The 13,093-nt window shown below is 41.9% G+C and overlaps 1 protein-coding gene across 1 annotated transcript in view; it reads left to right on the forward strand.

Moving 5' to 3' along the window:
• Window positions 1-12,618, forward strand: part of LOC124805442 (myrosinase 1-like) — a 48,999-nt gene extending 36,381 nt beyond the window's left edge. The window contains exons 9-11 of the mRNA XM_047266004.1: window positions 7,781-7,915; window positions 8,003-8,109; window positions 12,480-12,618. Coding sequence (XP_047121960.1) covers window positions 7,781-7,915; window positions 8,003-8,109; window positions 12,480-12,618 — 381 coding nt within the window. The remainder of the gene's footprint in view (window positions 1-7,780; window positions 7,916-8,002; window positions 8,110-12,479) is intronic.
• The last annotated feature ends 475 nt before the right edge of the window (window positions 12,619-13,093 follow it).

Consider the following 13,093-nt stretch of genomic DNA (forward strand, 5'->3'; position numbering starts at 1 on the left):
GTCTTCATTCAGTAAGAGCAAAACTACCTATAGAGACAAGCCCACGCACATATAAAATCGAATGTCACGACTGCAATAAATTTTATATACGAAGGCAGGGCGCAATTTCAGTATAAGATGACGAGAGCATATGAGAATTTGCGAAAGTAGTTCATCTCTCTTCTTCCACCACTTGTTGTTGTTGTTGTGGTCTTCAGTCCAGAGACTGGTTTGATACAGCTCTCCATGCTACTCTCTCCTGTGCAAGCTTCTTCATGTCCCAGTACTTAACTGCAACCTACAACCTTCTGAATCTGCTTAGTGTATTCATCTCTTGGTCTCCCTCTACGATTTTTACCCTCCACGCTGCCCTCCAATGCTAAATTTGTGATCCCTTGATGCCTCAGAACATGTCCTACCAACCGATCCCATCTTCTAGTCAAGTTGTGCCACAAACTCCTTTTCGCCCCAATTCTATTCAATATTCAATACCTCCTCATTAGTAATGTGATCTACCCATCTGATCTTCAGCATTCTTCTGTAGCACCACATTTCGAAAGTTTCTATTCTCTTCTTGTCCAAACTATTTATCGTCCATGTTTCACTTCCATACATCTCCATCTACATCTACATTTATACTCTGCAAGCCACTCAACGGTGTGTGGCGGAGGGCACTTTACGTGCCACTGTCATTACCTCCCTTTCCTGTTCCACTCGCGTATGGTTCGCGGGAAGAACGACTGCCGGAAAGCCTCCGTGTGCGCTCTAATCTCTCTAATTTTACATTCGTGATCTCCTCGGGAGGTATAAGTAGCGGGAAGCAATATATTCGATACCTCATCCAGAAACGCACCCTCTCGAAACCTGGCGAGCAAGCTACACCGCGATGCAGAGCGCCTCTCTTGCAGAGTCTGCCACTTGAGTTTGTTAAACATCTCCGTAACGCTATCACGGTTACCAAATAACCCTGTGATGAAACGCGCGGCTGTTCTTTGGATCTTCTCTATCTCCTCCGTCAACCCGATCCGGTACGGATCCCACACTGATGAGCAATACTCAGGTATAGGTCGAACGAGTGTTTTGTAAGCCACCTCCTTTGTTGATGGACTACATTTTCTAAGGACTCTCCCAATGAATCTCAACCTGGTACTCGATGTTAACAAATTTCTCTTCTTCAGAACGCTTTCCTTGCCATAGCCAGTCTACATTTTATATCCTCTCTACTTCGACCATCATCAGTTATTTTGCTCCCCAAATGGCAAAATTCCTTTACTACTTTAAGTGTCTCATTTCCTAATCTAATTCCCTCAGCAGCACCCGACTTAATTCGACTACATTCCATTACCCTCGTTCTGCTTTTGTTGATGTTCATCTTATATCCTCCTTTCAAGACACTGCCCATTTCGTTCAACTGCTCTTTCAAGTCCTTTGCTGTCTCTGACAGAATTACAATGTCTTCGGCGAACCTCAAAGTTTTTATTTCTTCTCCATGGATTTTAATACCTACTCCGAATTTTTCTCTTGTTTCCTTTACTGCTTGCTCAAGATATACACTCCTGGAAATGGAAAAAAGAACACATTGACACCGGTGTGTCAGACCCACCATACTTGCTCCGGACACTGCGAGAGGGCTGTACAAGCAATGATCACACGCACGGCACAGCAGACACACCAGGAACCGCGGTGTTGGCCGTCGAATGGCGCTAGCTGCGCAGCATTTGTGCACCGCCGCCGTCAGTGTCAGCCAGTTTGCCGTGGCATACGGAGCTCCATCGCAGTCTTTAACACTGGTAGCATGCCGCGACAGCGTGGACGTGAACCGTATGTGCAGTTGACGGACTTTGAGCGAGGGCGTATAGTGGGCATGCGGGAGGCCGGGTGAACGTACCGCCGAATTGCTCAACACGTGGGGCGTGAGGTCTCCACAGTACATCGATGTTGTCGCCAGTGGTCGGCGGAAGGTGCACGTGCCCGTCGACCTGGCACCGGACCGCAGCGACGCACGGATGCACGCCAAGACCGTAGGATCCTACGCATTACCGTAGGGGACCGCACCGCCACTTCCCAGCAAATTAGGGACACTGTTGCTCCTGGGGTATCGGCGAGGACCATTCGCAACCGTCTCCATGAAGCTGGGCTACGGTCCCGCACACCGTTAGGCCGTCTTCCGCTCACGCCCCAACATCGTGCAGCCCGCCTCCAGTGGTGTCGCGACAGGCGTGAATGGAGGGACGAATGGAGACGTGTCGTCTTCAGCGATGAGAGTCGCTTCTGCCTTGGTGCCAATGATGGTCGTATGCGTGTTTGGCGCCGTGCAGGTGAGCGCCACAATCAGGACTGCATACGACCGAGGCACACAGGGCCAACACCCGGCATCATGGTGTGGGGAGCGATCTCCTACACTGGCCGTACACCACTGGTGATCGTCGAGGGGACACTGAATAGTGCACGGTACATCCAAACCGTCATCGAACCCATCGTTCTACCATTCCTAGACCGGCAAGGGAACTTGCTGTTCCAACACGACAATGCACGTCCTCATGTATCCCGTGCCACCCAACGTGCTCTAGAAGGTGTAAGTCAACTACCCTGGCCAGCAAGATCTCCGGATCTGTCCCCCATTGAGCATGTTTGGGACTGGATGAAGCGTCGTCTCACGCGGTCTGCACGTCCAGCACGAACGCTGGTCCAACTGAGGCGCCAGGTGGAAATGGCATGGCAAGCCGTTCCACAGGACTACATCCAGCATCTCTACGATCGTCTCCATGGGAGAATAGCAGCCTGCATTGCTGCGAAAGGTGGATATACACTGTACTAGTGCCGACATTGTGCATGCTCTGTTGCCTGTGTCTATGTGCCTGTGGTTCTGTCAGTGTGATCATGTGATGTATCTGACCCCAGGAACATGTCAATAAAGTTTCCCCTTCCTGGGACAATGAATTCACGGTGTTCTTATTTCAATTTCCAGGAGTGTAGATTGAATAACATCGGGGAGAGGCTACAACCCTGTCTCACTCCCTTCCCAACCGCTGCTTCCCTTTCATGCCCCTCGGCTCTTATAACTGCCATCTGGTTTCTGTACAAATTGTAAATAGCCTTTTGCTCCCTGTATTTTACCCCTGCCACCTTCAGAATTTGAAAGAGAGTATTCCAGTCAACATTGTCAAAAGCTTTCTCTAAGTCTACAAATGCTAGAAACGTAGGTTCGCCTTTCCTTAATCTATTTTCTACGACAAGTCTTAGGGTCAGTATTGCCTCACGTGTTCCAACATTTCTACGGAATCCAAACTGATCTTCCCCGAGGTCGGCTTCTACCAGTTTTTCCATTCGTCTGTAACGAATTCACGTTAGTATTTTGCAGCTGTGACTTATGAAACTGATAGTTCGGTAATTTTCACATCTGTCAACACCTGCTTTCTTTCCACTTACAGGATGATGACCTCAAATAATCTAAAATATCTACAAACTAAAGTTAATGATTTAGAGATCTCTCTGGTATATGAAAATGCGCGTTGTTTTGAGCCCTTTAGTTTCATGACAGGGGCTTACTTCTACGGCTAGTATTACCGGAGGTACACCTTAATGCAGCTTTACTGTATGATTACATGATGATGGCGTCCTCTTGGGTAAAATATTCCGAAGGTAAAATAGTCCCCCATTCGGATCTCCGGGCGGGGACTACTCAAGAGGATGTCGTTATCAGGAGAAAGAAAACTGACGTTCTACGGATCGGAGCGTGGAATGTCAGATCCCTTAATCGGGCAGGTAGGTTAGAAAATTTAAAAAGGGAAATGGATAGGTTGAAGTTAGATATAGTGGGAATTAGTGAAGTTCGGTGGCAGGAGGAACAAGACTTCTGGTCAGGTGACTACAGGGTTATAAACACACAATCAAATAGGGGTAATGCAGGAGTAGGTTTAATAATGAATAGGAAAATAGGAATGCGGGTAAGCTACTACAAACAGCATAGTGAACGCATTATTGTGGCCAAGATAGATACGAAGCCCACACCTACTACAGTAGTACAAGTTTATATGCCAACTAGCTCTGCAGATGACGAAGAAATTGAAGAAATGTATGATGAAATAAAAGAAATTATTCAGATTGTGAAGGGAGACGAAAATTTAATAGTCATGGGTGACTGGAATTCGAGTGTAGGAAACATAGTAGGTGAATATGGATTGGGGGACAGAAATGAAAGAGGAAGCCGCCTGGTAGAATTTTGCACAGAGCACAACATAATCATAACTAACACTTGGTTTAAGAATCATGAAAGAAGGTTGTATACATGGAAGAACCCTGGAGGTACTAAAAGGTATCAGATAGATTATATAATGGTAAGACAGAGATTTAGGAACCAGGTTTTAAATTGTAAGACATTTCCAGGGGCAGATGTGGACTCTGACCACAATCTATTGGTTATGACCTGTAGATTAAAACTGAAGAAACTGCAAAAAGGTGGGAATTTAAGGAGATGGGACCTGGATAAACTAAAAGAACCGGAGGTTGTACAGAGATTCAGGGAGAGCATAAGGGAGCAATTGACAGGAATGGGGGAAATAAATACAGTAGAAGAAGAATGGGTAGCTTTGAGGGATGAAGTAGTGAAGGCAGCAGAGGATCAAGTAGGTAAAAAGACGAGGGCTAGTAGAAATCCTTGGGTAACAGAAGATATATTGAATTTAATTGATGAAAGGAGAAAATATAAAAATGCAGTAAGTGAAACAGGCATAAAGGAATACAAACATCTCAAAAATGAGATCGACAGGAAGTGCAAAATGGCTAAGCAGGGATGGCTAGAGGACAAATGTAAGGATGTAGAGGCCTATCTCACTAGGGGTAAGATAGATACTGCCTACAGGAAAATTAAAGAGACCTTTGGAGATAAGAGAACGACTTGTATGAATATCAAGAGCTCAGATGGAAACCCACTTCTAAGCAAACAAGGGAAAGCAGAAAGGTGGAAGGAGTATATAGAGGGTCTATACAAGGGCGATGTGCTTGAGGACAATATTATGGAAATGGAAGAGGATGTAGATGAAGATGAAATGGGAGATACGATACTGCGTGAAGAGTTTGACAGAGCACTGAAAGACCTGAGTCAAAACAAGGCCCCCGGAGTAGACAATATTCCATTGGAACTACTGACGGCCGTGGGAGAGCCAGTCCTGACAAAACTCTATCATCTGGTGAGCAAGATGTATGAAACAGGCGAAATACCCTCAGACTTCAAGAAGAATATAATAATTCCAATCCCAAAGAAAGCAGGTGTTGACAGATGTGAAAATTACCGAACTATCAGCTTAATAAGTCACAGCTGCAAAATACTAACACGAATTCTTTACAGACGAATGGAAAAACTAGTAGAAGCCAACCTCGGGGAAGATCAGTTTGGATTCCGTAGAAACACTGGAACACGTGAGGCAATACTGACCTTACGACTTATCTTAGAAGAAAGATTAAGGAAAGGCAAACCTACGTTTCTAGCATTTGTAGACTTAGAGAAAGCTTTTGACAATGTTGACTGGAATACTCTCTTTCAAATTCTAAAGGTGGCAGGGGTAAAATACAGGGAGCGAAAGGCTATTTACAATTTGTACAGAAACCAGATGGCAGTTATAAGAGTCGAGGGACATGAAAGGGAAGCAGTGGTTGGGAAGGGAGTAAGACAGGGTTGTAGCCTCTCCCCGATGTTGTTCAATCTGTATATTGAGCAAGCAGTAAAGGAAACAAAAGAAAAATTCGGAGTAGGTATTAAAATTCATGGAGAAGAAATAAAAACTTTGAGGTTCGCCGATGACATTGTAATTCTGTCAGAGACAGCAAAGGACTTGGAAGAGCAGTTGAATGGAATGGACAGTGTCTTGAAAGGAGGATATAAGATGAACATCAACAAAAGCAAAACAAGGATAATGGAATGTAGTCTAATTAAGTCGGGTGATGCTGAGGGAATTAGATTAGGAAATGAGGCACTTAAAGTAGTAAAGGAGTTTTGCTATTTGGGGAGCAAAATAACTGATGATGGTCGAAGTAGAGAGGATATAAAATGTAGGCTGGCAATGGCAAGGAAAGCGTTTCTGAAGAAGAGAAATTTGTTAACATCCAGTATTGATTTAAGTGTCAGGAAGTCATTTTTGAAAGTATTCGTATGGAGTGTAGCCATGTATGGAAGTGAAACATGGACGATAAATAGTTTGGACAAGAAGAGAATAGAAGCTTTCGAATTGTGGTGCTACAGAAGAATGCTGAAGATTAGATGGGTAGATCACATAACTAATGAGGAAGTATTGAATAGGATTGGGGAGAAGAGAAGTTTGTGGCACAACTTGACCAGAAGAAGGGATCGGTTGGTAGGACATGTTCTGAGGCATCAAGGGATCACCAATTTAGTATTGGAGGGCAGCGTGGAGGGTAAAAATCGTAGAGGGAGACCAAGAGATGAATACACTAAGCAGATTCAGAAGGATGTAGGTTGCAGTAGGTACTGGGAGATGAAAAAGCTTGCACAGGATAGAGTAGCATGGAGAGCTGCATCAAACCAGTCTCAGGACTGAAGACCACAACAACAACAACAACACCTTAATGATTGAATCGCACTTTCTGACTAATGCAAACCAAAAGAAAGTTTCCTGATTCTAGTTGAGTGTCTACATCTGAATGTGTTTGTTATTCTCGTGCTTGCAATGCTGCTGTGTGTGTGTCTCTCTGTGTGATAGTTTACTATGATTAGTTTTCGTCCTACCACATGATGAGTATGTGCACAATAACTAGCCTTGTACATTCTGGTAGGCAATGCAATGTGCTAATCTATGACGTTTTTCAGTGTCTTGTATCTATTTTGTGTGGCTGATTTGTCAATTTTCGAGTAATTATTATCTTTATTTCAAACGCTTTCTTCATAACTGGGTTCCAATAGAGCAAATACTGGTTAAATGATGAAATGCCTCCCCTGAGCGAAAATTTTTAAGTAGATCTTTGATCTGCGGTTGTCCAATTTCAGCCTCATCGTCATTATCAAGCATTTGCTTCTAAGTGGTCACACAGATTCTTCTGCAAATCGTACGTGAAGGCAAAAAATCAACGTTGTCGAAATTATTTATAACGAACTCATGATCAATATTGATGAGTATAAATTAACACTGCTTATCACTGCGTTGTAAAGAGGTTCACGATGGCTGGAGTTCGCAAATGGACTGATATATTGGCTTCTCATGGCATTCTTGCTGCCACAGTCCAAAAATTCTTCACGACTAAACTTTGTTTTCAACAGTTGCTGTTTCACCTGTGTTACATCAAGCGCATAATGGGTTACAGAGGGCAAGCGAAGCACAGTGAAGCGTCATAATTGAGATATTTTACTGCAGAGGAACTGAGTCTGTGTAGAAAATCGGACAGACTCGAAGATAGTGACGCTGGAAAAAGTTGAAGATGTGTGCACTAAAAATGAAAATCTGAGGAAACTCAAGAATCACTTTATAGCAGTCAATAACAACAAACAACAGAAAATTAAAAACTATATATAAACTGAGATACCTAACCAGATAAAAAAATAATTGGTTTTGTAACAGTCGTATTCTAATAACATGGTGACGCTGGTTTTGGTTTTGTTCGTTGTTATATCTTCCTTCTCCTTGTTGTTACCTATTTCATACAGAACGGGCAGTGCCAGCGGACAGATGAAAAGGAGAGGTGGAAAGAGAAGGAGACCACGACAAATTTTTTGTCTAGGGGGCTTACCATGTCAGAGCCCCTTCTCTCATCATATTTGTGTTAAATGAAGCTTCATTTTCTATGGTTCCAGCAATATCCATGGGGATTCCGCAACCTGCTGAACTGGATCGCTAACGAATATCCAGGTTATCCAATCATAGTGACAGAAAACGGCTTGGGAAATTCTGGTGGCCTCAATGACACCGACAGAATCGATTACTATACGGTGAGTTCATTACTTTCTGTCACAGTTAACATTAGCAGTTTACCGCCGTAAAATGTGCCTTTTAAATATGTTGGATGTACATTACAGTCTTACTTAACGGCTCTTCTACAAGCTGCCAACACAGACGGCATACCGGTAATCGGCTACACTGCATGGAGTCTTATGGACAACTTGGAATGGAACAGTGGATTCACGTGAGTGCTTATGCATTTTTTTCCTTTGCATTTGCTCCCAAATTGGGAACAGCAGTAGCTTTTTACCTATCTTAAGAATTTTCTTCGGCAATAGGCAATAACAGAGTTAACACAGGCACTGTCGAGACTGTTGTTCTAGGTCTTGTAAAGAACTCTCTCTCGTCCGCGGTACATACTATTGAGTGTGAACGAGAACCAAAACTCATCGTGTGACTGACATACTATTAGCAGTACAGAATTCTTCGGATTTCAAGGTTCCTGAACAGCTGGAGTACTACCACAATACCTATAACTTCCAAAATGAATATCAGTCACGATCCCAAAATATTACAGAGAAGTACCTACATTGATCAAATTGGTGTACAACCTCAAAGAAGCCACGTAAAGACGTTAAACATTCTTCTTTACACTGCTTGATTTGGAAAAATGACATTTCTTACACAGTTCATTCATAAACTCTACAGATGCCTGAGCGACAACCTCGAGTCGTTTGTTGCTTCAGAGAAATACTCATAGACAAGGGCACGTTCATGAGGTATTTCATTCCGTTCCTGCATATGATTCTCACGTGTTATATCATGTGTTTGCGTTCTTGTAAATATGAGATGTACATTGACAATATCCAGCTGTATCTAAATTCCTGCTGTAAGAAGATCGGTTCTCCTGTACTACGAATGAATTATCTGCGATTAGCATCAACAGGAGGTCAAATAATGGGTCTCAAAGTAACCCTAAAACTCACAGGTGATTCTTGCATGTTAACGAATGATGACCAGTGAACGTTTTCGATAAGCTATTTCCCCCTTACTCTTTGATAATGAGACATAACAATATTAAAGGAAGCTATAATTAATCAAGAATGGACTGCCACAACATGGAAGATGTTACTCTCTTACCTATATACAATAAAACATTTTTATAAAATATTTCCATCTTAAATAAAACTAAACCAGTCCAACTGTTAGTCTGCTACGTCTCTGTAATTGTGATGTATCACAAATAGAAACTCTACAGAGTAGAGTTAATAATAAATACTTGAACAGAGTATTTGACTAACTTTCGCTTGTCATTATTTTATTTTACATGTTCGTTTAGGGCGAAACCGAGTTGTTATTTTCCACACCCGCTGATTTCTCCAAAAGCATCTTAATCAATAGTTAGCAATACATATACCCTCATTCAATCCTCATCAATCCTCATTCAATAATTAGAACCCAAGATCTGGCATACACAGCACCTCAGCTACACCTGTACATACACTGTACAATCAACAGTGCCTGGACACCTATTACTGGGCATTAACGTGGGGTGTGTCAACCCTGCGTCTTCATGTCGGTTTGAACTCAGCTGGGGACACATTCAATGAGATGTCTGATGTCTTTGGAGGAATGGCAGACCGTTCTCCTCAAGAGCCGAAACCAGAAAATGTATTCGTGTTGGACGCAGAGTCTGGAACAAAGTCGGCGTTCTAACTTATCCCAAAGGTGCTGAATTCGGTTCAGGTAGGTACTCTAGACGGACCAGTCTGTTTTAGGAATGTTATTGTCCGCAACTCACTGACTTATAGATGCTGCTTTGTGACAGCGTAGGTTGTCATGCTGGTACAGCCATCGTTCCAGAATTTTTTCTTCCGCATTTGTCGTTTTTCTTAAGCGCAGCAAGGTAACCACACCTTGACAACGAAAGGAATCCCCATACTGTACCACCACCTCCTCCCCACTTTCCTGTTGGCACTATGCATGATGGTAGGTATCGCTTTCCACGAATTCACCAAAAAAATCCTCCAACGGGGGGAGGGACACACTTTATAGCGTGATTGGTCACTCCGGATCACTCTTTACACCACTTCAGGTGTCTCATAACATTGACTACAGAGACACGTGGCATACGAGCAGTTGCTCGACCATCATACCCAACTTTCTCTAACTCCCTACGCACATTGTCCTAGTTGGACAGCTGGTAGCACTTCTGTACTCACGAATGATTCTTTCAGGTGACTTCATGCATTTTTTACAACCAACCTGCGGAGTGGTCTGAGGTTCCTGTCCATCAGTATAGGAGGTCTGATTGGTCTTGGTTTAGCTTTGGTGGTTCCTTCTACATTCCACTTCACTTTCATATCACCAATAGTCGACTTGATGAGCTTTAGAAGGGTTTAAATGTTGCCGATGGATTTGTTACTCAGGTGACACCCAGTGACTAGTTTATGTTCTAGGTCACTGAGGTCGTCTGACCGACCCACTGTAACTGTTTCTCTACAAACAACGCAACACTTCCCGGCTCCCCACCCCACCCTCGTGTGGCATCTAGCGATCACTGTCACATTTTATAGGTTTGTCTGGATACTTGTGATCAGATACTGTAACTATGTAATCTACCTCCTCCTTGCTACGACCATCTATTGTCCACATTAAAGTCTTTTATGAAGATTTGAGAGGAGCGAAGATTACAACAAACTTTAAAGTTTTGTTAGCTTGTCATGTTGAGATGGCTCCAGATCTTCTTGTCTGATTCTTGACGGTCAGAATGTCAAATCAGGTTCTCACGGTTGGTTTGAACGAAATAAATCTGGAGGTTGTTGTTGCAGCATTTTTTACGTAAATATTTTTTCTCACATTTTAGTATATCATACAGTATTTTGATTTTTCACATTAACAAAGCCAAAATTACATTGTTCACACAGAAATACTTTCGATCACATCAGACACGCTTACAACTCTCACCTCTGCAGAAACAATTATATTCCAAAGGGTTTACAATTTTTCGTAACAAATGTATATTTACTAGCTTTAATTTCGATTACTATTTCATAAATGAATCCAGAAATAAACACAGTAAACAGCACAGGATTGCGTCATTAATAATAGATATTTTAGGTGTGCAAATATTTCGTAATTTCAAATGTTTCTAAAAAAATAATTTTAACTGTACATTATGAACTAGTACTTAATCATTATAAAATCAGAACTAAAATTTGTTATAAAGTAATTGCTTTTCATAAATTTAAGCTTGAAATATAACATACTGTGTACAAAATAATGTGAAGCCTTTCAGGAAAGCAACTGATATACTAATCTATCCAAAAGTCGAAAAATAATGGTGGTATCAACAACAGCTGTTGCACAGCTATTTCACGAACAGGTGTCACTAAGGATATACACTGAGTTTTGTCTGATAAAAACACGCTTCGTTTTAGACGAAATCAGAGCTCTCTGCGTTATCATCAGTTTAATTTCGTTATCATCATACCGCAGATTAATTGTTGGCAACGAACAAGGACAAAGAATGTGATAGCAGCCGATTACAAGGTCAGCAGTGAACACCTTGAGTATGTCACATTACGTAAGTATTTCCGAGTATTACAATCAAACGAAGTGATTTTGGACGAGCGCGTAGAAGCAGTATTACCAATTGCGAACAGAACACTTAAATTTTTGGAAGGATCCTATGAAAATGCAGTTCATCTATAAATGAATTCGTTAGTGGGAGCAGTTCTGCAGTTTGGAACCAGCGTTTGGACTCGTTATCAAGCAGGTAAGACTACAGACATCAGACAAACTCAGAGATACGTCGTTAGGATTGTAACAAGTCTGTACAGCTCATACGAAAACATAACAGAGATGCTCAGGGGACTTACATGGGAACTTTGGAAGAAAGTCGACTTACTTCTCAAGAAAACTTGTGTAACTATAGTGACCAGGTACTGTAGGAAGAATGGGTGAGCATTATGCTGCCAGTATGGTATATCTCGCTTAGGGATGATGAGAACAAGCTAAAGACAGTTTAAGTGACTTAGGCAGACACGAGTAGAATAGAAAAGAAGATCACCAATCTTGATTCAAAGTACCCTCAATTGTGCAATGTGTATCGGCTTGAGGAGAGCAGGCCTACGTATAACCATAGCGGTAGAGAAACCAGTACAGCGGTTCCACTATCAAGACTTTCCTCACCTCTTTCATTTTCTGTTTCTTTCCGTCTCGTATCGAGACTAAATTTCCTCTCGTTGTCTCTTCAACTGCCTTTCCTATGTTATTACTCACTCTTCCTCATACTGGTTAACAAATCTGTGATAAATGATATTTTGTATCATCACGTTTGATTTGTATAGGTTACATTTTTCCTTTCATTTTTTCGTTTATTTCAGCTGATTTTGTTCGTATTTTTGACGATGTCATCCTGGCTTTGTCATATTAAGATATGTTTTAAAAATATCTGAAAATGGTCACCACTGACCATAATCCGTATCAAAGGAGAAAAATAGATTCTCATCATCAACCAGAATGACAGAAATGAATTCTACACTTTCTGGATCTCCGTTTCTATTCTCGAATATGTCGTAGCCTGTTCTTACTCATTTTATTTCTTTCCAGAGTAAAATTCGGGCTGTACGAGGTGGATTTTGACAGCCCTAACAGAACCAGGACGCCGAAGGCTTCTGCAGGTGTCATATCACAGATCTACGAGAGCAGAGAGGTGCCTCAAGAGTACTTCCGCTACAGCCTTGTCTGAAATTGTTGCTACCACTTTACGTGACTGTCTGTAATGGTGAAATAAATGACTCTGGCTAACACTGTCAATCGTTTAAGTTCTTACTTTCAGTACTAATGAATCTATTAGCCTAAGTCACAGCTGTTTTTAATTGAAATTTTTACTTTCCTTTGTCCCCTTTGCATCATCCATATTACAAAATATGATAAAAGTAATGAGATGATAACACGTGAAGGCATCTTGATACCTAAACAAATGACTCTTGATATATAATTTAGAGGCTATCTAGTTTTTTATTCATGTATATCTACATGTACATCATTACTCTACAGTTCACAAATAAGCGCTTGACGGAGGGTTCATCGAACCACCTGTAAGCTAACTCTCTACCGTTTCACTCTCGAGAAGTGCGCGGAAAAGAACAAACACTCAAAAATTTCCATGCGGGCTCTGATTTCTCTTGTTTTATGATGATGTCATTTCTCCTTATGAAGGT

This window comes from Schistocerca piceifrons, chromosome 7 (assembly GCF_021461385.2).
Source record: "Schistocerca piceifrons isolate TAMUIC-IGC-003096 chromosome 7, iqSchPice1.1, whole genome shotgun sequence".
NCBI classification, from domain to species: domain Eukaryota; kingdom Metazoa; phylum Arthropoda; class Insecta; order Orthoptera; family Acrididae; genus Schistocerca; species Schistocerca piceifrons.